The 26,534-nt window shown below is 38.8% G+C and overlaps 1 protein-coding gene across 13 annotated transcripts in view; it reads left to right on the forward strand.

Annotated features, from left to right (window-relative positions):
* AGFG1 (ArfGAP with FG repeats 1) overlaps positions 1-25,790 on the forward strand; it is a 71,095-nt gene extending 45,305 nt beyond the window's left edge. For 2 of the 13 annotated variants that reach the window (XM_029068961.2, XM_029068959.2), the window contains 10 exons: positions 1,005-1,161; positions 8,966-9,085; positions 12,733-12,944; positions 14,198-14,379; positions 15,109-15,188; positions 16,185-16,274; positions 20,288-20,335; positions 21,729-21,887; positions 23,589-23,680; positions 24,339-25,790. In XM_029068961.2, the coding sequence (XP_028924794.1) occupies positions 1,005-1,161; positions 8,966-9,085; positions 12,733-12,944; positions 14,198-14,379; positions 15,109-15,188; positions 16,185-16,274; positions 20,288-20,335; positions 21,729-21,887; positions 23,589-23,680; positions 24,339-24,398 (1,200 nt within the window). In that variant the 3' untranslated portion in view covers positions 24,399-25,790. Of the gene's footprint in view, positions 1-1,004; positions 1,162-8,965; positions 9,086-12,732; positions 12,945-14,197; positions 14,380-15,108; positions 15,189-16,184; positions 16,275-20,287; positions 20,336-21,728; positions 21,888-23,588; positions 23,681-23,789; positions 23,875-24,338 lie in introns of all 13 variants that reach the window. The other 11 variants (XM_029068954.2, XM_039912497.1, XM_029068953.2 and 8 more) reach the window with 11 other exon arrangements.
* The last annotated feature ends 744 nt before the right edge of the window (positions 25,791-26,534 follow it).

Genomic DNA, 26,534 nt, shown 5'->3' on the forward strand with positions numbered 1-26,534 from the left:
TGGTTGGGATAATGACTGGTGGCTGCCCATAAATGAGTTCTTGATGTATATTAAGTCACCGTGAAAGCTATTAAAAGGTTAATGCACAGCCAGTCATCTAAAGGCTGAATGAAGGCCATCAAACAAATGTTCACAATATCCCCTGTTGATTTTGCATGAAGGACAAAACTAAATGCAACCAAGTAAGTCCCAACATGGATGTAACAGATAAACCTTATCAGTGGTGTCTCTGGAAGCCTTTGATGCATGCTAGGGTGGAGTTCACTGATCTTTGTCAGGCATTTGGCCTTGAGAAATTTGTTCTAATCCTAAAAAAATGGTCTAACTTGGTTCCAATTCTCTATCTTTGTTCCCTAGTTCTCTTACATTTGGTGGAAGTTTCTTATCTAGGCACAAGAATATTTGCAGTCCATAGCTAATGCAACTAGCTTGTTTGAAATTTGAAATATAGATGTTTTTCCTTTATTTGTATTGCTTCATAGCTAGTTTCTCGGTTTTAACTAAAGTCAGGAGTATAAATTATTTGGCAAACTCTTTACCTGCAAAGAAAATGTTCGTTTGGGTGGGTAAATAGTATATCGAGAAGCACTGCAGAAGTACCTACCCATATATTGGGAAGAAATCCAAGATTTCTTTTTCTTCTGGTTCCCAGTTATCTAATCTGTGAATCAGAATTCACAAGGTTATAGTAATGTTTACAACCCGGTTTGGGCCTCAGGTGGGAAATATAAATAGCAAGGTAGAACTAAAGTTTGATTTTTGGAATCCAAGGTGGGTATATGCAAGATCTTATACGGTGTCTTATTTTCAACATTACCAGTCCTGTCAATGCAGTGGAAGTTTCTATTTGTGTAAGAACTCGTAATTTACATTTTGTCAGGGGGCCTTAGTATGCTTCTAAATCTCAGGCAAGAGCAGGAATTAATGACCTTAATTTTGTATGAAATTTTGAGAAAGCAAATGGGAGATTTTTTCCTTCTATATAGCTAATGTATGGTTTGTAGTCCCCTGTTGTAGCTCGCTCTCAAGTACAACAGCAGCAAGAAAAGAAGCAATTTGACCTCTTGAGTGACCTTGGCTCAGACATCTTTGCTGCTCCAGCTCCTCAGTCAACTGCTACAGCAAATTTTGCTAACTTTGCACATTTTAACAATCATACAGGTAAGAACTCTTCCCCCGCCCGAACACTCTCTTCCTCAGAAGAATGTGCAGACACCGTCAGGGGTTCATTCTTGAATATTCAATGCATATAATGGAACTCTGTTCTTCAGGTTGACTTCAGGTTGATTGAGACCGTCTTTCTTCTCTAGTAACCTGTCAATCATAGCTCAGCCTGAATTTATGGCATTTTGGAAATTCAGACATTCGAATAACCAAGCCAGAAGCGTAGGCATAGCAGTTGATTTTCATTGTCTGGGAACAAAATAAGATGAAATAATTAAACTTGCATTATTGTCTAGTCACTGTCCATTAACTCAATGTATCTGACTTTTGTTAGAGCAAGAAATAAAGGTAACAATGTAATTAAGGTACTGAAGGACTTGTTTTGGAAATAACCTCAATTCCTGTCCATATATAGCACGCAGGTTCTTTTAAAATGGAAAAAGATTTCTAATCTACGAATTTCGGAAGCAGTTGTTCTTGCAGGATTTTAACATTTTCAAGGGAGGGCAAGGTGATGATCTGGCAACTTTATATTAAGGGATCAGAATAGCACCCTAATGTTCTGCACTGGCTAGCCTTAGCCCTCAAAGCTGAATCCAACTGAGTTTGGGGGAGTTTAGGTAACTCACTCCACTCATCTTTGCGGCTTTTCCCCAGCTGGACTAAAGAGTAATGGGAAAGGAGAGCAAGGGAACTAAACGTGTATTTTTCAGATGATCTTTATCTCCTATCAGGGAGATACGTTGAATAAAAGGATGACTAACACGTAAACCTATATTTACCTTCACCAGTGCTCATGCCAGAGCCGAGACCACATATATATTCACACGCACACACATACCCTTAATGGGGTTACAGTGAGCCAGAACCCAATGGTATGATAACCTGTGTTCAAGGAAAGGTTGGATTGGTCCCCCCAAACTGGCCTATAAAAGGCTCTAAAACTCGTGGACATTTCAGGTCCAGATCAGTAAGGTACAGAGATCAGGAGCCAGAATCCACTTTAAGATAAATGTAATGACCAAATAAATAAGAGTGGAATTAGAAAGAAATGACAGCCTCCTCCCCCACCCCCAAAGTGGTGTAGTCTATATCAGGTACCTTTGCAGACGCTGTGCTTTTTGGCAACCAGGCAGTCAATGCAGCATTTTCTGCATTACAGGAAACAGCACGTCAGCACAGTCGCTTTGAGCTACAGTAATACTTCCTTTAAGAAGCCCTTATTAGTCCAGTGGACAAAGCAGACTCTGAGAACTAGAAATCCTGGGTTCTAGTTCCAGCTCATCAAGGAGGAGAATATTTGCCAGGGGTTATACTATCAGTGGTGATGGTTTCTGTCTTGACAAGTGTGTATGGCACTCAGTGGAAAGAGCATGGGCCTGGGAGTAAGAGGATCTGATGGTCTTATCCCAGCTCTGCCGTTTGCCTCTCATTTAACTTCTCTGTGCCTCCTTTTCCTCAACTGTAAAATGGGGATTCAATAACCATTTTCCCTCTCTTAGACTATGATCCCTGTCGTGATGGATTGCATCTTACCTGATTAACTCGTATCTACCCCAACACTTAATGTGCTTGACAAATGCCATTAAAATGAAAATGTGGCAAGCCTCGGTACTATGTTGTGGTTACTTCTTCCATAAGTGGGTCCTGTGCATAAAAAAAATATTTGTGTTCACTGGGCAGTGAAGCGTACCCCCATCTGCCTATTTGCTTGTTGCCCTTGATATTCCTTAGGGAATGCTATTTGCAAGGACAAGAGAGTGAGTGGTGTGGTGCAGATTTGAACTGACCAATGTATAATAATTCTGATCTAACTTCACCATCAACAGTATGTTTTATACATCAGTGTATTTACATCTATCTTGGTTAAGCTACACAGGTGTTCAGTACACAGATTACTGACAACACAAGCCCATGTGGAAACATTAAAATGAAGATAACTGATTGAGATAACATTGATATACTCAGATGATCAACATGCGGGTCTACCAGTGTCCCTAAACCACTCAGGACCGAGGCGTGTTTATCATACTATACAGATTTTATTGCTCAAGAGTGTAGAGAAGCAGCGTGGCTTAGTGGAAAGAGCCCGGGCTTGGGAGTCAGAGGTTGTGGGTTCTTATTCCAGCTCCGCAACTTATCAGCTGTGTGACTTTGGACAAGTCACTTAACTTCTCTGTGCCTCAGTTACCTCATCTGTAAAATGGGGATTAAGACTGTGAGCCCCACGTGGGACGACCTAATTACCTTGTATCTACCCCAACACTTAGAACAGTGCTTGGCACTTAGTATGCGCTTAACAAATACCATTATCATCATCATTGTTAATTTAGATATTGTATTTGTACTCCATCTCTCTGAAGTAGACAGGTATGTCGATCTTAGTTTAAGAGGTGAGGAAATTGAGACAGAGAGAGGTTGTTGTTGGCCTAGGATTTCAGAGTGACTGGCAGAACTAAAACTTAAACCTGCACTTTTTCCGCTGGTTGCAGAAAATTAAATAACAACAAGTGCCATAGTGATGACTCCTCATCAGTATTTCAGTGTCTTCGTTTGCAGAGCCCTGTTCTAGGCTTTTGAAAACATATGATAGAAGTTGTTGTCCCAACCCTTGAGGAACTTAGTCTCATAGGGGAAACAGGTAGAGACAGATTGCAAACGTAAAGTAGGATTGAGAACGAAAATATAAACTAAAAATGTAAGAAGCAAAAAAACCCAGTTGTTAAATGAAATATACATATGTTCCAGGTTGGGTGATTGGATGGCATGACCACAACTTGGGGATAAATCAGGGACTACTTCCTGGAGGAGATGGCATTTTAGGAGCGCTTCGAAAGTAGGGAAAGACGTGATTTGGCATATGAGAAAGACTTTTGTTCAGGGTAAAGGATATGCACAATGATTAGGAGATAGTGGAAGGTGAGGTATAGTCAAGTGAGCTTGGAAGGAGTGAAGAGTTCAAGTTGAAGTGAAGCAAGCAAATTTTAACAATATCACAATTCGTTATTAGTATTATAATACTTTGTACAGTGCTCACAGCATAGAAAGCACCACATAACTACCACAATTATTATTATTTTGAACCTGTTTCAGGCTTACAGTTTAAGCTGGCATTTTTTATACTTGTTGATCTTTCTAGAGAGCTGTTTGGGAATCAATTTTTCATCAAACACTCCTACCAAGGTGTCAGTAGAAGCTTGGGAGAGAAATAATCTGTTGCGATCCTAGTGGGTGGTTTAGGGACATCGGTAGACCCGCATGTTGATCATCTGAGTACATCAATGTTATCTCAGTCGGTTATCTTCATTTTAATATGTTTCCACATGTGCTTGTGTCAGTAATCTGCATACTGAACACCTGTGTAGCTTAACCAAGATAGATGTAAGTACACTGACTTACAAGGCACACTGTTGATGGTGAAGTTAGATAAGAATTATTACATATTTAGAGCTTGTGTTTCATCTGACTGTTTCATTATATACAGAAAATGCTAATTGAAGATGCTCTCTAATATGAGCACCATTATTTTAGTGAGGGCCCAGGTAATTTTGAAATAAACCCCATTGTTAAAAGCGGAGTTCAATTTATGTTAGTGTAGCTGATAATAATCCCATGCCGAATGCATTTGAATGTCCTTGTTGGTAGGGTCTGATTGTGGAAAAATTACAAGCTCCTATTGGAGGGCAACAGGAAAATAGGAAATTTTATTCTTGTAACATCAACTGCCTAGAAACTATATTTCTGTTAGGCCAGGAGCCAACACTTCTCAGAACCTTATATGAATAGAACCCAATTGGCAAACTTCTAAATTCAGGGAAGGGGCCTCTGCTGCTTCCTTCTTCCTCTTTTCATCTGCTAAATTGTGTTCTGGTAGTTTGGCTGGATAATTAGTCAGGGAGTCAATCAATCACTGGTTTAATTGAGCACTTACTGTGTGCAGACCACTGGACAGAATGGGAGAGTACAGTACACCAGGGTTGATAGACACTCTCTCTGTCCACAGAGAGTTTATGTTCTAGATTTATTGATGGATTGATTAAGGACAAGACAGACTACGTTAATGTAAATAAATTATGGAGGGACTTAAAGGTGCCAGAGAGCTAGTATCTGAAGGACTTTATTGAAGTTTGCTTGTCTATATATGGTTGTTTATGGATATTTTGAAGTTTGTATGGTTAGTGGAGCGTAATTAATAATCAAAATCATATTTATGGAGCAGCCCCTGTGTGCTGTGCACCAGTGGTTAGTGCTTGAGAGAGCCTAATGGAATTAGGAGACCTGATCCCTGGCCTCAAGAAGCAATCAGTCTACTGGGGGAAACAGACACTACAAAAAGTACCAATAGGAAGAAGTGATAGAATAGGAAGGTGGGCACATAATTGCTCTGGGGGAGGGATACTGTGAATACCAAGTGCTTAAGTGGAATGGAAGTGCTGAAGTTCTTAAGGAGTTAAGTTGGGGAGATAATCAGAGAAGGTCTTTGGCAGATGATGTGATTTTAGAAGAGCTTTGAAGAAGAGATAGCAGTGTTCATTCATTCAGTCATATTTATTGAGCGCTTACAGTGCGCAGAGCACTGAGCGCTTGGGAAAATACAGCAATAAACTCTGACAGTCAAGACGATGGAGTGTAGGCATTTGGATCTGGACAGACTGCCCCTTACCACTCTTTCTGTATTAAATTACTATGAGCTCCAAGTGATTGAAAATACCTGGCAATACTTATTTTCCCTGTAGATTCCCTATCATTAATTCTGATAGACTGACTTTAAGCGAGTGCCAGTTAGATTGTAATTACAGTTTTATGACAATTTTGATCTAGGACTTTTCAAGTCCAATAACACTTTTAGTAAAATGGCAACTTCATTTATTCTAAGTAGCAACTTGCTTTGTGGAAAGCAGTCTTTGTTCTCTGGGACTGTCTACATCATAGATAACAAAGTGCTTTTAAAATCTACCGCTAATATAAATTATACTCTTGATGTAACCTCTCAGAGTTGAAAGTTCTAGTGTAAATGTCTCTTTAAGCCACCAAGGTTCCAGTACCCAGTTTTTTCTCATAAATCATCCATTACTTCACTGAAGTCCAGTAGGCAGAATTTCTTTCTTAGAAATGCCTATCTAGTCCTAAATTCGAACCCCGTTAGCCTAGGTAAAAACTGTTCTGAGTGAAATTCTGGCTCTGAATCTTAGAACTGTTGCTGGTTTGGAAACCCCATATGCCAAAAGCTACAGCAACCTCACCGGTGCCCTTTCGGACAGTCTTAGTGTAGTTCAGCAGATAAGTAGTCTTCAGAGAAAGCATGTTCCCAAATTTTCATTTGTTCTGAGAAGACTGGAATATCACAATAGGCAGATCCGTGTGACATTTGAGAAATATGACAGTTGGCGAAATAATAAGTGGGAAATTGAATTGTCTCCAACAGTAGAGTAGGTACAGTATTTCAGTACTCTAATACTGTATTGTCGACATGCTTTCCTCTTTGTTGTTGGGGTTAAATATTAAGATTGTTTTCAGCCATAAGAACGATAACTAAACTGCATGATCTGAGTGCTGCAAGGGTATCTGGGGATTCAGAAAGACAAGGCTTAACCTAAAAAATAGTGGTCCAAAGCCTTAAGTACATTCGTTAGATTTATCCATGATTTGCCAACTACTCTTCCTTGTACAGTGTGCCCATAAAAACACAGTTTAGAGACAATCTTCCTCATTTGTCTCATGTGATAATTAAAAAGGCAATCTAAAAGTGTTCTTTATTCAATCAGTCATATTTATAGTGTGCTTACTGTGTGCAGAGCACTGTGCTAAGAGCTTGAGAGAGTACAGTGTAACAGTATACCAGACACATTTCCTGCCCACAACGAGCTTTAATCTGGAGGGGGAACTGACATCAATATAAGTAGATTATGAATATGTACATCAGTGCTGTAGGGCTGGAGGGGGAGGTCAGAAGGGAATGGGAGAAAAGGAAATGACGGCTTAGCCAGGGAAGGCCTCTTGGAGGAGAAGTGCCTTCAATAAGTCTTTGAAAGTGAGGAGAGTAGTAGTCTGCCCGATATGAAGAGGGAGAGTGTTCCAAGCCAGAGGCAGGATGTGGGCAAGAGGTCGGTGGTGAGATAGATGAGATCAAGGTACAATGAGTATGTTGGCATTAGAGGAGCGAAATGTGCAGACTAGGTTTTAGTAGGAGAGCAACGAGGTGAGGTGGGAGGTGGCAAGGTGATTTTAAAGCCAATGGTAAGGGGTTTTCATATGATGCATAGCTGGATGGGCAACCACTGGAGGGTCTTGAGGAGTGGAAACAGAACATTTTTGTAGAAAAATGATCCAGGCAGCAGAGTGAGGTATGGACTGGAGTCGGGAGAGACAGGAGGCAGGGAGGTCAGCAAGGAGACTGATCTAGTAATCAAGGCAGGATAGGATAAGTGCTTTAATAATCAGGTACCCTTGGAGTTTATATAACCTCATTTGGATAGGTCAAATGAGGGGAAGTTGGGAAAGGGCTTACTGGGAAGAGTAATTTCTTATAAATTTATGTGGTGTTAAGTCTCATCACACCTATATTTTGAAAGAGACTCCATTTTAAAAATAACTGAAAACCATCTGTGGTATTCAGTTGCTTCAAATTCAGAAAATCCTGTTCATTGATGATGATTAGGTCATCTATAGAGAAATCGATAGTTTCTGATTTGCTAAAGAAATGAGTGAAATCCTTTTTGTTTTTTAAGAAATTGGTTAAAATGTCTGTCTGCTTAGTATTGTGGCCTGCTCTGCACGCAGTGTTGTACTAATTGCTTACTTCATATCTTCTCTTCCTACACCCTGTAACTGTCAACTTGTGCTCCCTTTTTTCCCCCTAAACTCTCCTTGTAGATGTTGCCAGATCCTGAGGACACCATATAAAATGGAGATGACCTTCAGGGATATGGAAACCAAATTTTCCTTAGGAAGCACTGCTCGGAGCATTTTTCATTTTAATTGCTTGTCACTTTTAAAGGAGAAGCTCTTTGAGAAGGAATTTTCCCTTTTTTGAGTGGGGGTGTAATTTGAGACAGAAATCTGTAATCTTTACCCTCTTTATTCATTTTCCTATCCCTGGATGTATGCAAATATTTAAGAATTCAAATAAGAATTTTTGTCATTCACTATCACCACAATATGTTTTAATATCTGTCTCCCATTCTAGACCACAAGATCTGTTAAATTGTACTCTCCCAAGCACTTAGTACAGTGCTCTGTCCTACAGTCAGCGCTCAGTAAATATGATTGATTAATTGGTATTTACTGAAAGCTTGCTATACTAACCACTTGGGAGTCTACAATAGAGTTAGTAAATATATCCTTTCAAGTTGGCTAGACCTTTAATGCAATTTATTTTAAACCATTAAGTGTTACATTGTTCATTCTCATTCATTTTGCTTTATTGTGAACTCCACATTTTTAGAGCTTTGTCTGCTAATGAAGTCAGTTGTTTTTATATATAAGAAAGTTTCAGTGGATATATGGTCATGGCAACATTCTTGCTATTCAGGTGGAGGTAGTGTTAGAAATTTAACAATTGTTTGGTGCTTTTTAATGTATCAATCAATGGTATTGAGCACTTATTCTGTGCAGAGCACATACTGAAGTGCTTGGGAGAATACAGTACAATAATTGGTAGACAACTTTCCCTTTCCTCAAGGAGTATTGGATTCAGGATCCACAGAGTCCTTCAGGAAGATCTTAAATTCAATTGTCTCATCTGTTTATTTTGTTTGTGTTTTCACATCCATTAATCTGTTTTGTTCCTTTACCATTTCAGCTCAGAATTCTGCAAATGCAGATTTTGCAAACTTTGATGCATTTGGACAGTCTAGTGGTTCGAGTAATTTTGGAGGTTTCCCCACAGCAAGTCACTCACCTTTTCAACCCCAAAATACAGGTAGAGCTTCTCAATCATTCTGCATAAATGTGTCTTAAAAACAATATCAATTTTTTAAACTGAATTATTTTGTGATCATCTGCCTTAATAATCCTGTTTTATGAAGCTCTGGGGAAACCTAAATGAAAATTCTCTTTTCTGTTTTTCTGGACTTTGGGAAATTAATTCATAGCATACTAACTCCTCAATTCCCTTTTCACATTAAACCTGTAAATCTACCTCTTGGATGTATACTCTTAAATACCAGAATCTTGTATTCCACTGCTTTCTGTTGATGTTATGCCTCTAATGGCAACCGGATTAGGTACTGCAGTTGTCACAGTGGAAAAAACTTAGATGTTAATATGTCTAGGAAAGACGCATTGGAAAAATAGTGAAGTTACAAATTGGACAAAAAGTGTAAGGATATCTTATTTTAAGAAGACTCTGTGAGTAGTAAGTACTATTGAAAAATCTTGAATTCTTACTTTGACTGTCCTTTGCTGTTTACCTGACTACTTGTCATTCATTTGTAGTTTAAAGGTTTTTTCCTTCAATTTTATTTTCCCCATTTTTGTCTGTTAATTTCACTCCTCACTCAATTTCTGGCTCTTCAGCATGTAGAGTGCTTTCATCTAGCTGCAGTTTTGGTGAATTGACTTCAGCTTTTCCTCTCCAGGCTATCCACAGTAAGTTCTGCTAGAGGAAACCTAGATTGTGTTGTGCAACATCTCATTGTTATTTTCTTGATTTAGTTTTAGCTCTCAATTCGTTCCTTCATCTTTGATTATTAATGCTACACATCTCATTTTCACTAATGTAATATGCTAAACTAATTTAGAGAACAAAAAGGGACTACTGGGTAGAATAAAGACAGGACACTTGCATTGATCACACACTATTTTGCTTTGACAAAATACTCAACTAAATGGCTTTGATTGAGTTACTTAGCATGGTTCAGTCTTTTGCATTTAGTTACTTAGAAGCTTAGCACCTTCATTGTCCAAAGACTTGAACAGATCACAGTTTTTTTTCTCTAGAATGACTAGGGATTAAGTGAAAATTTAGAGTAAACCTAATAAATACTACATATGGATCTGGTTATTGGCCCAGACTAATGTATTTATTGATAGAATAAGTTGGGAAGTTTTGATGGTTCCTTTTATTTTAATAATAATAATAATAATGTTGGTATTTGTTAAGCGCTTACTATGTGCAGAGCACTGTTCTAAGCGCTGGGGTAGACACAGGGGAATCAGGTTGTCCCACGTGGGGCTCACAGTCTTAATCCCCATTTTACAGATGAGGGAACTGAGGCACAGAGAAGTTAAGTGACTCGCCCACAGTCACACAGCTGACAAGTGGCAGAGCTGGGATTTGAACTCATGAGCCCTGACTCCAAAGCCCGTGCTCTTTCCACTGCGCCACGCTGCTTCTCTAATGTTTTATACTTCTCTTGTTTTATACTCAACTACCCCTGCCCCATTCTGTGATAGCCAGGCGGGCTTGTTTTTGCAGTTCTTGAATTATCAGTGCATATTGCTGCAGTGGAATCACCTGACTATTTGAATGTTTCTCAACCCGCAAGATTTCAATCAGTGGTATTTGTTGAGAGTCCACTCTATGCAGGGCCCTGTTACCAAGTTCTTTGGAGACTACTATAGAATTAATAATAATAATGTTGGTATTTGTTAAGCGCTTACTATGTGCCGAGCACTGTTCTAAGCGCTGGGGTAGACATAGGGGAATCAGGTTGTCCCACGTGGGGCTCACAGTCTTAATCCCCATTTTACAGATGAGGGAACTGAGGCACAGAGAAGTTAAGTGACTTGCCCGCAGTCACACAGCCAACAAGTGGCAGAGCTGGGATTTGAACTCATGAGCCCTGACTCCAAAGCCCGTGCTCTTTTCCACTGAGCCACGCTGCTTCTCTAATACGAAGGGCAGCCTGGCCTAATGAAAAGAGGTTGGATCTGGGAGTCAGAGGACTTGGGTTCTAACCCTGGCTCTGTCACTTGTCTACTCTGTGACCTTAGGCAACTCACTTAACATCTCTGTATTTCAATTACCTCCTCTGTAAAAAGAGGATTAAGACTGTAAATCCTTTGTGGTACATGGACTGTGCCCAACTCAATTATCGTGTATTTACCCCAGCACTCAGTACGGTGCCTGGCCCATAGTAAGCCCTTAACAAATACTATTTGAAAAAAAACAAAACACATTAGTACCCCTTCCCTGAAGCAGCTAATTTAATCCTCAGAAGAATGACGCACTTCCTAGTGAGCTGCACCATGAAGACAAATAAAATTTTTTATTTACATTACTACTAACATTTTCAGAACAAATATTTAAAAAACTGTGCGAGTCAAATGGCCATGAAAAAAGTATGTGATCCCGAAAATTAGAAAAAAAGCTAAGTACTCCCTGCAGTATTGCTATAATAAATTACTTTGTGCAGATCCTCAGTCCTGAAGTCCCAGGGCTGAAGCTCTTCTTTCATTCTTGGAGGGAAACTCCACTCCTATAATATCAAACCAGAATGATGAATCTTGCAGTATTCCTTGGTCAACCATGATTCTCAACCAAATTGAAGGTCTTCTAAACTGTGGTTGTGCACATCCTTTTATAAAATGTGAGGCCTGGACTGTCCCCAGAAGGCACATCTGGCTTTTGGTATTGTGACATCAGTGTTACCTTTTGACATATTTAACAACAAATGGCAAGTAGGATCAGCAATAATGAAGTCTGGTACTGCAGTCAGCTCACCAACATTTAAGCAGTGCTCACCACAGCAAAGCTTCATCCGGTAATCCCAAAACAAGCAAGGAGAGCGGATGATAGGATATCTAAAGGGCTATTTATAAGAAACTTGAGGACACAGGCCAGTAGAGAGAGCAGAGTAAGCATTTTGAAAACACAGCGAAAGAGTCTCAAGCATTGTGGACTAGCAGCAGGCTATGAGAATGCAAATTGCAGCAGGCACTCCTGCCTAGAAAGCAACAGACTGGGAAAAGAGTTGCTGTTCTCCACTAGTTTGGGAGCCAAGAGGTCAGATCTGAAGAGAGTAAGCAAGGGCACTGCAAGCAACAGCACCTCAGTATGGCAAGGATCGTCTTAACACGCTCATAATGGGCCAGGGAGTGTCGGGCTTTGGATAGATCTGTTAGCCAAACCCTCAACCGGGGCTTGATTGATCTTACCGTTGGTAGTGACATTTTTGAACGTGAACAACGTTTCTGTGCATATTTTTGTTCATACACGCTGATCTATAAATACAGACATGTCCATTGAGCCCTGAAGAGGTAATGGCAAAGACTCTGTGGCTTCTGTCTTAACCTGATCATAATTGTTAGCCATGGAGGGTGAGTGATGCCTAAGATAATTGGTATGGAGATTTTCGTAGCTTAGAAATACCTTCTTGAATTGGATGTCACCAAAAAAGACTTGCTCTGAAAAATCCAACCCTGCAATTATATAGTTATATTGAGAAACTTCAAAATTTAGGCCACTTAGGACATATGGCATATTATACAAAGATGTATTTAAAGGTGCCATGGGCTTTTGGGAAGCTTAATTGAGGAAAAAATAACCATGTTGTCATTCCTAAGGGTGTTTTGGAAGAATTTGAGGTGAATTTAAAGTATTCTGTCTCATTCATTTTGTTACAGGTGGAAGTGGTGCAGCAGTAAATGCTAATTTTGCTCATTTTGATAACTTCCCCAAATCATCCAGTGCGGATTTTGGAGCCTTCAATGCTTCTCAGAGCCATCCATCAGCAACAACTGTCAATAAAGTTGTAACAAATAAAGCTAATCTCCCAACAGCTGACAAATATGCAGCACTTGCTAATTTAGACAATATCTTCAGTACTGGGCAAGGTATTAAGGTCTTTCATAATATATGTATATTAGTATGTATATACATGGGATTAAAATGACAAGGCACTCAGATTTAATTGGTTTTTTGATTACTATATATGCACATATATAATACATATAATACATATATAATATACATACGTATTGTATTCCAAAAACTGATTAAACCTGAGCACATTAATTCACAATTCGCCATTGTCAGAAATGGTAACTGTGATAAAGTGATTTCTGAAGAAATTCTCAGGCTTAAAATACTTCGAAAATTTTCAGTAGTTACCATGAAAAACAGTACTTAAATCTTGCTTTGAAAATTAAATATCTCGTTTAAACCCCATCAATACCTAGTCACTATATGCCTTGAGGTCTTGTTTTTTTCTTTATATCATGGCTAAGGTAAATGTAATTATAGTTAAAAGTGAATGGACAGTAGGGACCTGTAATTTGAACATTCTAATGGTTCAGGTTTTGGTAGTTGTGATGCTCTTTAATTGTTTAGAGACTGTCATGGGCAGTCAGTTAACCAATTGTATTTATTGAGCACTTAACTGTGTGCAGAGCACTGTACTATGCATTTGGGAGAGGACAGTACAGCTGAGTTAGCAGACCTGTTCCCTGCCCACAAGGAGCTTACAGTCTAGAGGGGGAAACAGACATTGAAATAAATTACAGATGTGTACATAAATGCTGTGCAGCTGAGGGTGGGGCAAGTGTCGAGTGCTTAAAGTGTCTGGATCCAAGTGCATAGGCAACATAGAAGGGAGAGGAAGTAGGGGAAAGGAGGGCTTAGTCAGGGAAGACCTGTTGGAGGAGATGAGATTTTAATAAGGCTTTGAAGGTGGGGAGAGTTGTGGTCTATCATATATGATGGTCTATCATACGTACATGTGGTCTGTCATACAGTTCCGAGAGGGAGGCCATTGGCAAGGGGTCGGTGGTTTTTTAGAATGTTATTTTTACAAAAATGATCTGGGAAGCAGAGCGAAATGGCGAGTGGAATGGGGAGAGACAGTAGTTTCAACTACCAGTTAAAATATCTCAATCTCCGTTCCAGGGGTGAACTAAGCCAAATCATTTCTGAATTCATTACAATGCTGCCACCTAAATCTCCTATTTTTAATCAGTTTTTCTCTTCTTAAACTGAAATATCCAATTTTGAAAATACCCATGTTACTAGAAGATCTGGAACCAACTAATAAGTTTATTTGATAAATTACTGTACTTCATGAATTTAAATTGCAGTCTATATTTTTTTCTAGGTGGTGGTGAGCAAGGAAGTGGTTTTGGCACAGGAGTTAAAACACCAGCAGGCCCAGCTGTTTCAGCTCCAACCCAGACAAGTTCTTCGGACAAGTATGCAGCTTTGGCCGAATTAGACAGTGTATTCAGCTCAACATCAACCTCTAGTAATGCGTATACTTCCACCAGTAATGTTAGCAGGTACTTTTTTTTATTAAAAGTTAACATAACAGTGGCTTTGAAACATTATTTGCAGGTATAAAAGTGAAGATTTCACAATCGTCTTGTGTTTAAAAGAAGAAAACCCAAAATTATGTGCGTCTTTTGCTTTGGTCATGTGATTTTTAAAGTGTTATATTACATTTTATTCTTTCTGGATGTGAACAGGTTCAACATGGTCGTTGTCTTATAATATTATTCCTGACTAAAGTAAATCATCATGGTATGGCCCAGGGAAGACTATATAAACAAAAATGCAGGTGTTCCCCGTCACAAACCTCTTTGACACATGCTAAAAAAAAAAAAAAATCCTGTGGGGAATGTGCAAAATATTCCCAAAATGACTTACTTTCAGTCTGTCTTAAAGTCGTGGTACAGATTTCCTGCTCAGTAGGATATCGTTGTCACTTAGTACAATAGTGTACTTTGCGTGTTTGTAACTGCAGTTGCAGGGTCTGAAGAAATAATACTCATTTGGAAATTCAGAAGTTCATATAACTGTGTCTTTACAAATTAAATAGAATGTCCCATTGCTCAGCACTATTTATCCTTTAAAAACAGCGACAAAATTATCCCCTTTGGGTATCAAAGTATATTTGAAAAGTATACGGAATATCACTCGTGTTTTCTAAGGGCCATTAATAAATATTGTTTAATGTTCTCACAGATTTTAAAAATATTTTCTAAAATACCCCACTGAATATTTTTCAGCAATGTTTTTGGAACAGTGCCAGTGGGTGCTGCTACACAGACACAACCCACGTCTTCAAGTGTGCCTGCTCCATTTGGAGGTATGTATTCATATCCCCAAGGTTCATGAAAGTGTATTTGCCTTCTTTAAAGACTTCTTTTGCAGTGCCTAAAAGCGCACACTGAATCCATATCCCAGGATTTCTGGGATGCAGTAAAACCAAACTTTTTTGCCCTCAAGAATGTCTTTTTTTCACAAGTGAGAGAAAGGGTCGTTGTCATAGTAAGAAGAATATTAATAATAATAATGTTGGTATTTGTGAAGCTCTTACTATATGCCAAGCACTGTTCTAAGCACTGGGAGACATATAAGCCAATCAGGTCGGACCCAGTCCCTGTCCCACAAGATGCTCATACTCTTAATCCCCATTTTGTAGATGAGGGAACCAAGGCATAGTGAAGTGACTTGTCCAAGGTCGCAGAATAGACAAGTGGCGGAGCTAGGATTAGAACCCAGGTCCTTCTGACTCCCGGGCCCATGCTCTATCTACTAAGCCACGGTCCTTCTCTAAAAGATGTGCTTGTACTAAAAGATGTATTTCATACTCTTACCAATTCAGTTGGCATTTAGAAAAGCAGCGTGGTCTAGTGGATAGGGCACGGGCCTGGGAGTCAGAAGGTCATGGGTTCCAATCCTTGATCTGTCACATGTCTATTCTGTGGCCTTGGGTAAGTCATTTCACTTCTCTGTGCCTCAGCTACCTCATCTATTAAAAAAAAAAAAGGCGGGTGGATTAAGAGTGTAAACTCAAATGGGACAGGGACCGTGTCCAACCTGGTTAATTTTTATCTACCCTAGCTCTTAGAACAGTGTTTGTCACATAGTCCGTGCTTAACAAGTACCATAATTACCATTACTATTATCAGTATCATCGATGGAACCTATGTGCAGAGTACTGTTCTAAGCACTTGGGAGCCTACAATACAACAGACTTGGCAGACATATTCCTTGCCCACAGTGAGCAGACAGTCTGCAGTCTTTTATAGATAAATCAGAAAAATCAGTGCATTGTAAAAAGGTTATAATTTTTTTAAAGCTACACCTTCTACGAATCCATTCGTTGCTGCTCCTGTTCCCTCTGTGGCATCTTCTACAAATCCATTCCAGACCAACACCAGAGCAGCAGGTAAGAAAAAGAATCACACCTTGTAATTTTGAAAGGCGTAAAGGAGGTGTTAATCTGGAGGCATCCTCTGAAGGAAGTCCCCAAGAAAACCCAGTGCATGTAATAATACTATCGAACATAGAGAATGCAAAGTTTTTTGGGTAAAAACCACTGAAGCAAAAATAAGTGAGAGCTTTAAAATGAAGGTATTTTTAAAACTAAATTTGCGAATTTCCCTCCCAGCCCTTCTCAAAGAGATAAGAGCTTCTGTTGAAATTATACCCTGAAATATCTGGCAAAATTTATGTAGAGGATCTCAATGATGAAAACTTTTACCAGTGCTTTCCTATTTATTGCAAGATGTATGGAAAAACTCATACTTGGGGTTCCTTGGAAAAGTTTGTATAAGAAATTTGAGTTTATTCCATTTTGTATCATCGTATATACCTTTGTCAGGCTCTCAACTTGAGCCTTATTGGTTTGGGGCATGTCCTTGGTTTATATTTCAATGCCCTGGACACTGAAGCCATTGCAGTAACTAATGAGTCAACTTCTGAATTTGCAGACCCTCAACAGGTGGGTATGCAGTGTGTAGGCCATAGTTAATAATATCCAGCGTGGCCTAATGAAAAGAAGCCAGCTCTGCCACATGCCTGCTTATTGTGTAACCTTGGGCAAGTCATTTAAGATTTTGAGGCCTCAGTGTCCTTATCTATAAAATGTAGATCAAGTGGGTTGTGAGCCCCTTGAGGGACTGAGACTCAGTGCAATTTCACAACCTTATATCTACCCCAGCACTTAACATGTTGTAAGTACTTTATAAGTATCCTAATTAGTAATGAAGGCACCACTCCCTTTAAGTTTTCAGGGACCAAAAGGGTTTGTTGCAGGCCACTTATCCCCAGTAAGCCTGTGTTCCAACCACAGTGTTATGTAAACTCAAATACATTTATTCTCTCACAGTATATGGATTACTAATAAAATTTGCATTCACATTTAAATTTGAATGTTTCCAGGAGTCTAACTGAAAATGTCCTAACATTCTGACACATGTTAGTTTAGATTTCTAGACTTCATCTATACTGAGAAAAGTGGTGTATGTCCCTGTAGAGTGTCGCTCCTGGGCGTCTTCAGTATTCGTATTTAGAAATAATTGATTTTGCCACAATTAGTTAACCATTTCAAAAAAAATGGAAGCATTAAAAGACATCTTTATATCTCCTAATTCCAGTACTCAGAACAAGCCTCAATAAATGAATGGTATTTATTAAGAGCTTACTGTGGGCAGAGCACACTTGGGAGAGTAGACTACAGTGAAGTTCGTAAACACAATCCCTGCCCAAACACTTCTTTGTATATTCACCCAAATCTCCCTTACATTATTTTTCCACTTTTGGAACTTTGCTGATCTTCCAGCTGTTGAAAACCATGTTATTTTCTGACACTTTTTCCCCTATATTCATCATATTTTGCAATGGGGATTTTTTTTAACCTTAAATCATCAGTGACAATTTAAAGAACGCACTATTAATGATGTATATATGGAAAGGAAAAAAAGGAGTACATACACTTTACTTTAGAAGAGTCTTCAATGAGGATTGAAGAGTTGCTGAATAAAGTACTGGAATCTTGAGGGAATATTATCAAATCAATAAAACAGTAGGTAAAATCTGAAAACAAAATTACAAGGCTTCTCTTTAGACTTAGTGTCTGAAAGTGGACACTGGACGAGGCTGTGTGAGAGCCAGAATGAATAAGCAGAAACACTGACATTTAGGTCACCAAATAGAAGAAAAAACTTGAAGATAAGGAATTAAGGTGAGGTTTGAAAACAAAGTTGACTAATTCAAGTTATGAAAAAAGATAATATGCTTATGGGTAATTAAAGAAGTTGGAAATTAGGGTGAGAAGAAGCTAGGACAGAGAGCATAAACAATACTACCAACGAATTGAAAGGACCTATGAAGACCAGCTAGACCGAACAAGAGAAATTAGAAAACAGTGTTTGAAAATATCTCATCAAGGTGGTTCTCCCCTCAAGGAATTGTAAAGGAAAATAAGCAGCAAGAGCTCCTCTGTTGAAATGCTTACTCCCCTTATTTGAGGATGTTACTGCAGTTTTTACTTTTGGAAAGCAGCCATTGATATACTCTTCAGCAAGAGTTGGGTTGTACTAATTTTGAAGCAGCAAACAAATTATTTCTTCCAATTCATATCCACCAAGAAAATGCTAGCTACTGAGAGCAGCAGAAACTAGCTTCACAATGAATGAGTGAAATGACTCCTAAATCCACAGAACCATGTTGATAAAGCGTGCTACTGCAGTACCACATTTTGGAACAAGTAGTTTAGATGTTTTCCTATCAGTCAGTGTCATTTATTGAGAACAAGCTCTGTACCAAGCATTTGGGAGACTTCAGCATAAGGAAGATTCCTTTTCCCAGCCCACAAGGAAATTGCAGTCCACTGAGGGAGATAGACAAAAAATATTTACAGATATTTGGAGTGGGAGAAATAACAAGGTTACAGCAAACTTGTGCAAATATAGTAGGATGCATTGTCTGAATAAATTGAACATGCACATAAAATTATACATATCAACTAAGGTAGGAAAAGTACTTAATTACTAAGGATGGCAGTTAAGTTGATGTAATTAGGGTGTGGTGGAAGGCTTCCTGGAGGAGGTGGTATTTTAAGAGCATTTGGAGGATGAGAATTGCCTCAGCCTGGTGGGATTGATGGGGGGAAGGGAGTTTTAGGCCAGGAGAACAAGAATGAGTTTTTTTAAATCTATATTTGTCAGTGGCAACCTCATCTTCCCAGTGACTATTCTTCACCTTTGTCATAATTGACAGTCTTCGAGGACCTTTACTAGGTGGAAGACTCTGTGCCAGGTTCTCTTTCTTTTGGAAGTTCTCACATGGGGTCATGATGAACCTTTAATTTTTTCACAGCTGTTTGTCAAGAATACATTTAAGCACACAGGCTTAAAATGACATTGATCCATTTGTCTCACACTTAGTTGCAGGTTTTCAGAGGTTGACATGCAATTATTACCAATAATAACAATAACTATTCTGGGTTTACAGTCTTCCCCATTTATAGTGCACATCTTTTAACTCTGAGTTCTTTCTTGATAGTGCTTTTGAATACAGTGCCAATATCTATTACACCACTCTCATACCTGGAAATGTCTGCAGAGTTTATATTGACTTGAACAACTCCTTTCTCCTCCTTTTCAAACTTCTAAGTATTTTTGACTTACTTGACAAGTGATTAAAGTCCCTTTCAAGTTTAGCATTAGTTAAGGACAGATCTCTAGCTTGTTAGCACCCCAGCCTTATTGTTTTGAAAATTAAGTATTAACAATATGTACATATAAAAAACTAATTCCAAATCTTTCATTATTGCAGTTATTTGCATTGTTTTTTAATCAGAATTGCATTAATTGTGTCTTATATCACTACTTTAAAATATAAATTTTGGGGGATCAATTTTTGGGTCTTGGGCACATGGTAATTTTGCATTATTTCCTATAGGGGACTGTGCTTTTAGTGCTCTTTTCTTTATTGTATTACACTCTGTTTTCATGGAACTAATTTAATATTTAATAGCTGAAGAGAACAGTAGTTCTGTATGTGTAGGAAATGTTTCAGTGGTATTTGAATATTATATTCCTATAGGTAGCTCTTAAAACGTTTGTAGGTTTTAGTTAAGTTTGGGCTTGTGATTGCTTATAGGTAATATTGCATGAAACATTATGGTATTCAATGCGACTTCTAATTGTTTCTTTTCATAGTTCTGTGTGTTTAGTTGAAAAGTAGCGAATAATCAATTTTACCATTTACTAGCCGTCTGGCCACAATCAAATTTTCCATTAACAATATTTAGGGTGCTATTTTAGGTGGTTTTAAGAAGCCAACCTCTGAACTTAGGCATCGTTACCGAATTAAATCATTTTAATTTGAGAAATGGCTACTGATGAGGGATATTAAAACTTGACATTATCTGGTCTCTCTATGGTTCTCCATAAGGCCTTTCAGGAGCATTGCACTCCCAAGTGTTTCCCCACGCTCATTTTGGTAGGTGGCCACATTTGATATCTGAATTATGTGTGGCTAATTGTTTGCTTGTGAAAGCTTCTTGTTGATTTTCTGATTCTCTGCATGAGGAATTTTGAGTAGGTTTATTCCATGTGTTAATATGGACTGGGCATGGATGTGTGGCAGAAGAATTAAATCGTGACCTAAAATTTGCTTGAGCACAAGAATTGCTGCTAGTATCATCGCTTACTCTCCATGGTCACAGAAGTAAATACTTGCAGCTTATAGTAATAGCTCTAAAGTGTGTGTTTATGGTAGTTTGTGATTCCTTTTAAATATACCAAACCATTGCACCCAGTTGTCCCAATGGATTTGGTTTTCCTGTGTCTGTATTTAGTTCGCTTATCAACGCCTTATTAGAAGATGTACTGCGTAAAAGTTATGTCAGTGCAACGTGTGTGTTATCAAGTTCTGTTTTACTCTGTGTGTGATATATTTGGTATTTCCTTTTCAATGCAGCCGTCTCTAGGATTGCTTCTTACCATTGTTTTCATAGTATCTTGTGACCTTCCAAAGCCAAGCCAAACTTTTTAAAAATCACTACACCATATAGTAAAATATCTCTCCATTAGTCTTTCCTAAAGGTATAAAAATGAATTGAGTGACTGAGCCCTCTATAGAGGCAAAACTTCTTTTAAAAATACCTAGGTATAATATATGGTTATCAGAAAATCCAGTGGAATTACCAAGCCATTCTTTAAAAGTTCAGTGAAATGTATTCTGTAAATATAGCATTCAGCCGTTTATGTATTGTTCCATTTAAGATGATTACAGATACTCTAGTATAGTGCCCTACCTGCAATGTTCAGCAGCTGTAAACCTGAGGAAATAAGCTTCCTTTTGGAACTGTTAGCTTTATGCCATCTGTCCTCATGAATATTTTATACAGTTAAGGTTATTTAAAATTGTATTTCTTAAAATATATTGTTTATTGGATTTTAAAAATCCTTATGCTTTTTAAAATTTGATTCCTGAAAAGTATTAAGCATCCAATCAAGGAACAGTTCAACTCTTCCCTGAAAAAGTACCGGGAGAGAAATTACCTAGGTGTGTATCCAGCGCTTAGAACAGTGCTTGGCACATAGAAAGTGCTTAACAAATACAGTCATTATTATTATTACCAAACTAATTTCTGAATTAAGTGTAGGGCCTAAAATTCACCTCCTTAAATGTGATGGATCTGGAACATTTGACTAGATTTCATATTATCTATTTCAGGGTAACTATAGCTATGGAAAGCTCCTCAGAAGCCAGACGTTACTGACCGTGCTTTGCAGAGATACCATCTGTGGAGCATAAGAGAGTTAATAGGCTGTCAATCTAGGATGCCGATCGACTCCTACAATCTAACGTTGGGTAATTTTGTTTCCAGCAGCAACATTTGGCACAGCATCCATGAGCATGCCTGCAGGATTTGGAACTCCTGCTTCTTACAGTCTTCCTACTAGTTTTAGTGGCAATTTCCAGCAGCCCGCCTTCCCAGCCCAAGCAGCTTTCCCTCAACAGACAGCTTTTTCTCAACAGCCAAATGGTAAGGTCATCCGTGCAGACTGTTTGTCCGCCTGAATTTAAATACCCTCTAAAGAACACATTGCTGTAGATTGGGGATTTGGACTGTAAACTAATTTCCTAGGGAACGGAAAGTACTTGGATCTTGTAATAAAATTACCTAAGGCTTATATAAGTGAAGTGATTAAGCGAGGCTATTTTAGCTCTCTTGGGGCAAATTGTATTGCCAAGATGTTGAGTAGAGTTTTTCTCTGTTTTGCTTACATCATGTCTAAAAGTTGTTTTCTTGGCTGCGTATATTAACATTTGTAAGGATAGGTGTGTAATTCCCCCTCCTTCCCACCCCCCAATTTTTATTTTAGGAAGGCTTAATTCTATTTTTATACTTCGTCCATGTTAAAAAGTGCACCTAATTAGATTTGTGTAGACTGCCTTTCTATTTCCAGGTAGGAAAAGCTTACAAGATAGCAAAAGGAAAGAATCTTCCCTGGATTGCCTTGGAGGGGTTTTTTTGGTTTGGTTTTTGGTTTTTTTATTTATCTAAACTTGATGGATTTCTCTTTATCATATTTTTGTGGAACCTTTTAGTCAGTCAGAAATGAAAAGCCCATTTGAGTATTTGAGAACCTTCAGAGAAGGAAAACTGCAGTTAAGGCGGTTGTTCAGTGAAGCAGACTCCTGCAGACTCTCAGATTTCTGAGACTGCCTCTGAAAATTAGCCACAGGGTAGAGGCTAAGTTCTGGTGGAGTCAGAAGATTGATTTTTGTGATTCAATAGCAGCAGACCCAAGTGTTAAAGATTATGGTTCCCAATAAATATTCCAGAATCTCATCTTTAAAAAGATGGGTTAGATAAACTCCTAAATAGGCTGGATGACAGCCACCCAAATTAGACTGTTTTATGTCCAACAATCAGATGTTGCTTTGCCAAAGAACCAGGAATTACTTTTGATAGTTGATTCAGCATAATATCGGTCATTTTGTGTACTTGGATCATTGACCGTACATTTTCATGCAAGCACACTCCCATGCTGATGTTAGCCAACACTCCAGAGTTATTTGGGCAGCATTTTGTTTTTAAGACAGTCCACTGGTGGAAATTCATTCAGTAGTATTTTGAGTAGTATTTATCGAGCGCTTACTATGTGCAGAGCACTGTACTAAGTGCTTGGAATGTACAATTCGGCAACAGATAGAGACAATCCCTGCCCATTGACGGGCTTACAGCCTAATCAAGAAGCAGTGTGGCCTAGTGGACAGAGCATGGGCCTGGGTGTCAGAAGTACCTGAATTCTAATCCTGGCTCCGTCACTTGCTTGCAATGTGACCTTGGGCAAGTTACTTCACTTTTGTACCTCAGTTCCCTCATCTGTAAAATGGGGATTGAGTCTGTGAGCCCTGTTTGGGAAAGGGACTGTGCCCAACCCAGTTACCTTGTATCTACCCCTGTGCTTAGTACAGTGCCTGGCACAAAGTAAATGCTTAACATATACCACAGTTATCATTAATTATTATTGATTTTATTATTATCACTTATGAAATCATCATCATCAACAACATCTCATCTCTGGAGTTTGGAAGGGGGTGAGACCTCAGTTGCACTAGATGAAAATTTTGAGCCTTCCCAAAGGGTATTTGCCAAGAAACTGGTTCTCCGGTTTAATAAGCACAATTGGGGATCGCTTCCAAAGTGGATTGTAACTGGTGGTTCTACTTTACCAAGGTGCAGGTTTTGCAGCTTTTGGACAAGCGAAGCCGGTGGTAACCCCTTTTGGCCAAGTTGCAGCTGCTGGAGTATCTAGTAATCCGTTCATGGTAAGTGAGATTTGTTAATTGTCTTTTATAATTAATTCCAGTCCAAAGAGATGTTATCGTGTACAGATTTGGCTTAAGAGACATGCAGCTTGTTTTTGTTTCAAATTAGGAAAAGCAGCATGTGAGTCCTCCTAGATGCAGTTCAGTATTCTGGTGACAAGGCATTCTTAAAGGCTGTTCAAATTGAAACAGAGGTATTTATATACCATCCTCTTCTGAGGATTGGCTTTTCTTAAATTAGCGATGTTGCAGACAGAAGTATGCAGTAACGGATAAGTTGCGACATAAAATGGAGGTGCTTTTTCCCCCGTCCCCTTGGCAAAGCAGTGGCAAATTCTGCTCTTCTCTGAGGCTGTCCATTTCACTCCAGATTCATTTACCGCCAGTCCTACTGCAACATCAGTGTGCTCCTCATGGGTTGTGGCTGGTGCTCACGCCATGTTGAATTCCGCACCCTCGCCCATAACCGTTTCTGACAGCCCACTGAGTTTTGTCCAGGCAGATGCCCTGGCAGAAGACCACTTCCTGCTTCTGCAGTGGCATCCTATCCAAACCACCTAATGAAAATGCGGCTCAGGGCAGAACCCATTCACTATTTGAGGGTCTGGCGTGTGTAACCAATTTCCCAGTGCTGATTCCAGTCTCTCTCTACTTTCAGGCCGGTGCACCAACAGGACAATATCCAACGGGAAGTTCATCAACCAATCCTTTCTTATAGCCTTACAGACACTTTACCCAAATGAACTCTTACGTGGTTACATAACATCTCTGCTCCTCTTGCACTGTTGTCTTGTTTCACTGATCTTAGCTTTAAACACAAGGAAAGTCTTTCAGAAGCCTGCATTGTGTAATAAACACCAGGTGATACGTGCAAAACAGAGGGCTCTGGTAACATCCCATAACCTATGAATTGGCAGAAAGAGATAGCGGTATCATGTATATTAAAATTGGCTAATATTAAGTTATTGCAGGTACCACATTCATTATGCTGCAGTACTGTACATATTTTTTTCTTAGGAATTAGCTATTTGTGCATATCAGTATTTGTAACTTTAACACATTGTTATGTGAGAAATGTTACTGGGGAAAATAGATCAGCCACTTCAAGGTGCTGTTGTACCTCTTGGAATGAATGACCTAAATCATTTTAACCCTTCCCTTTGAAAGTTATCAAGTCAAAATTGGAAGGTTTTATTCATTCTTGAATTTTTTTTCCTTTTCCTAAAGAGCTCTTCTATTTATACATGCCTAAATTCTCTAAAATGTAGAGGGATACCTGTCTGCATAATAAAGCTGATCATGTTTTGCTACAGTTTGCAGGTGAAAAAAATAAATAATACAAAATGTTATTGTTTGTGTGTCCTTGCTGCAGTGCCTTAAACAAAGTGGGCTGGAATGTGAAAACAGATTTGTATATCCTCACGAGTGTTTTATGGCCAACGTTTTGTGCTTTAATTTACAAATTGTATAGGAGGTTCACCCCTGGGAAATTGGACAACCTTATAAATTGAGGTGTTTATTACAAAAGTATGACCATTCTTGGATATGTTCAGATCTTTCTGATGGATGATGGAAAAGATTTCCCACACAGTTTGTCAAATTCACCCCAAACTTTAACAAATGTAAATGCTCATGCAATTACTTATCTATTCTCCACCTTTTCTGGCCACATTGAAATTGTGAAATTTGAACTGTAACAGGAATTTGTCCTATACGCGTGCTTGCATATGTCTTTTGTGTGGAATCATGAAGTTTCAGAATGGAAGCTTAAAAGACCTTTTAAAGGGCTCATCCTGTGTAATGTAATATTTGAGTATAGGAACAGTGTTATATTGGCTGATTAATGATGGAGTATACTTGTATTTTTGAGCAAATCATTATTGTCAACTATGCAGTTATGGGCACAAAAGGCTATTATTTTTGTGTTCCCTACGTGAAATAAGAAAACAAGAATGGCTTTGGAAAACACACCTAGGCATCCCCTCCTTACCTGAGCCTAGGGTACGAAGCAGGCTAAAAATTAAATTGCCATTGTAACCTAACTTTGCAAACTGCTTGAAAAACACCGTTAATTTTAGTATCAATTAAAAACGAACTCTAGGATAAGTTATTTTTCATTGTTCCGTGTTTTTCTCGGCCTTTAGTGTTCTGGACAGCCTCTCAGCTGTAAATGCAACTGGGACAACTTTTCTTTGGGATTCCCCTGGCGCAATTGGGAACAGGATTGTTCTTTTGTGCATGGAGAGTTTAGATGGTCAGATTAAGACTCGGTGCTCCTAAAATTAAGTGTCCCTAGTGGAGTCACTTCCAAAAATGCAGTGTTAATTACAAATCAACATATAACCTGCCTTTCTCTTCTAGCTGTACATTACTGTTCTTTTCAGCCCTGTTGATTCCTTTTACCTTTGAGTCAAACTTGATGCTACTTTTGTTTCTTTCTCTTTGCCTTGTGAAATTATGTATTTTTTTTTACCCTGATATTGAACCATCTGTCCCTGATAACAGGCTGCTTCTCTCAGCTGTGTTTTTCCAAACTATCAGCAGTAAGTTGTCATTGCTTTGTCGTGGACTTTTTATAGACCAGGTTACCCTGTGCGTATCTGTTCACTGAAAACATTTGAAAATGGAACTGGCTCTGAAATGGATGAGCCAGGCCACCTGCACACCTGATGGGAAGATTTCCCAGTAAGCCATACCCTAATCCCTTTAGTCAGAGTTTAGTGCCTTTGTGCCATATTACTGTGCCCCGGCATTATGTTGGCTCTCTTCCTAAGGTGGAATGTCCATTTTACTAAGGCATCATTGGGTAACTCCTGCCAAGGTATAATTCTTTTAGGGCTTTTAGTGCAGGAAT

Source organism: Ornithorhynchus anatinus, chromosome 7, assembly GCF_004115215.2.
Source record: "Ornithorhynchus anatinus isolate Pmale09 chromosome 7, mOrnAna1.pri.v4, whole genome shotgun sequence".
In the NCBI taxonomy this organism is placed as follows: domain Eukaryota; kingdom Metazoa; phylum Chordata; class Mammalia; order Monotremata; family Ornithorhynchidae; genus Ornithorhynchus; species Ornithorhynchus anatinus.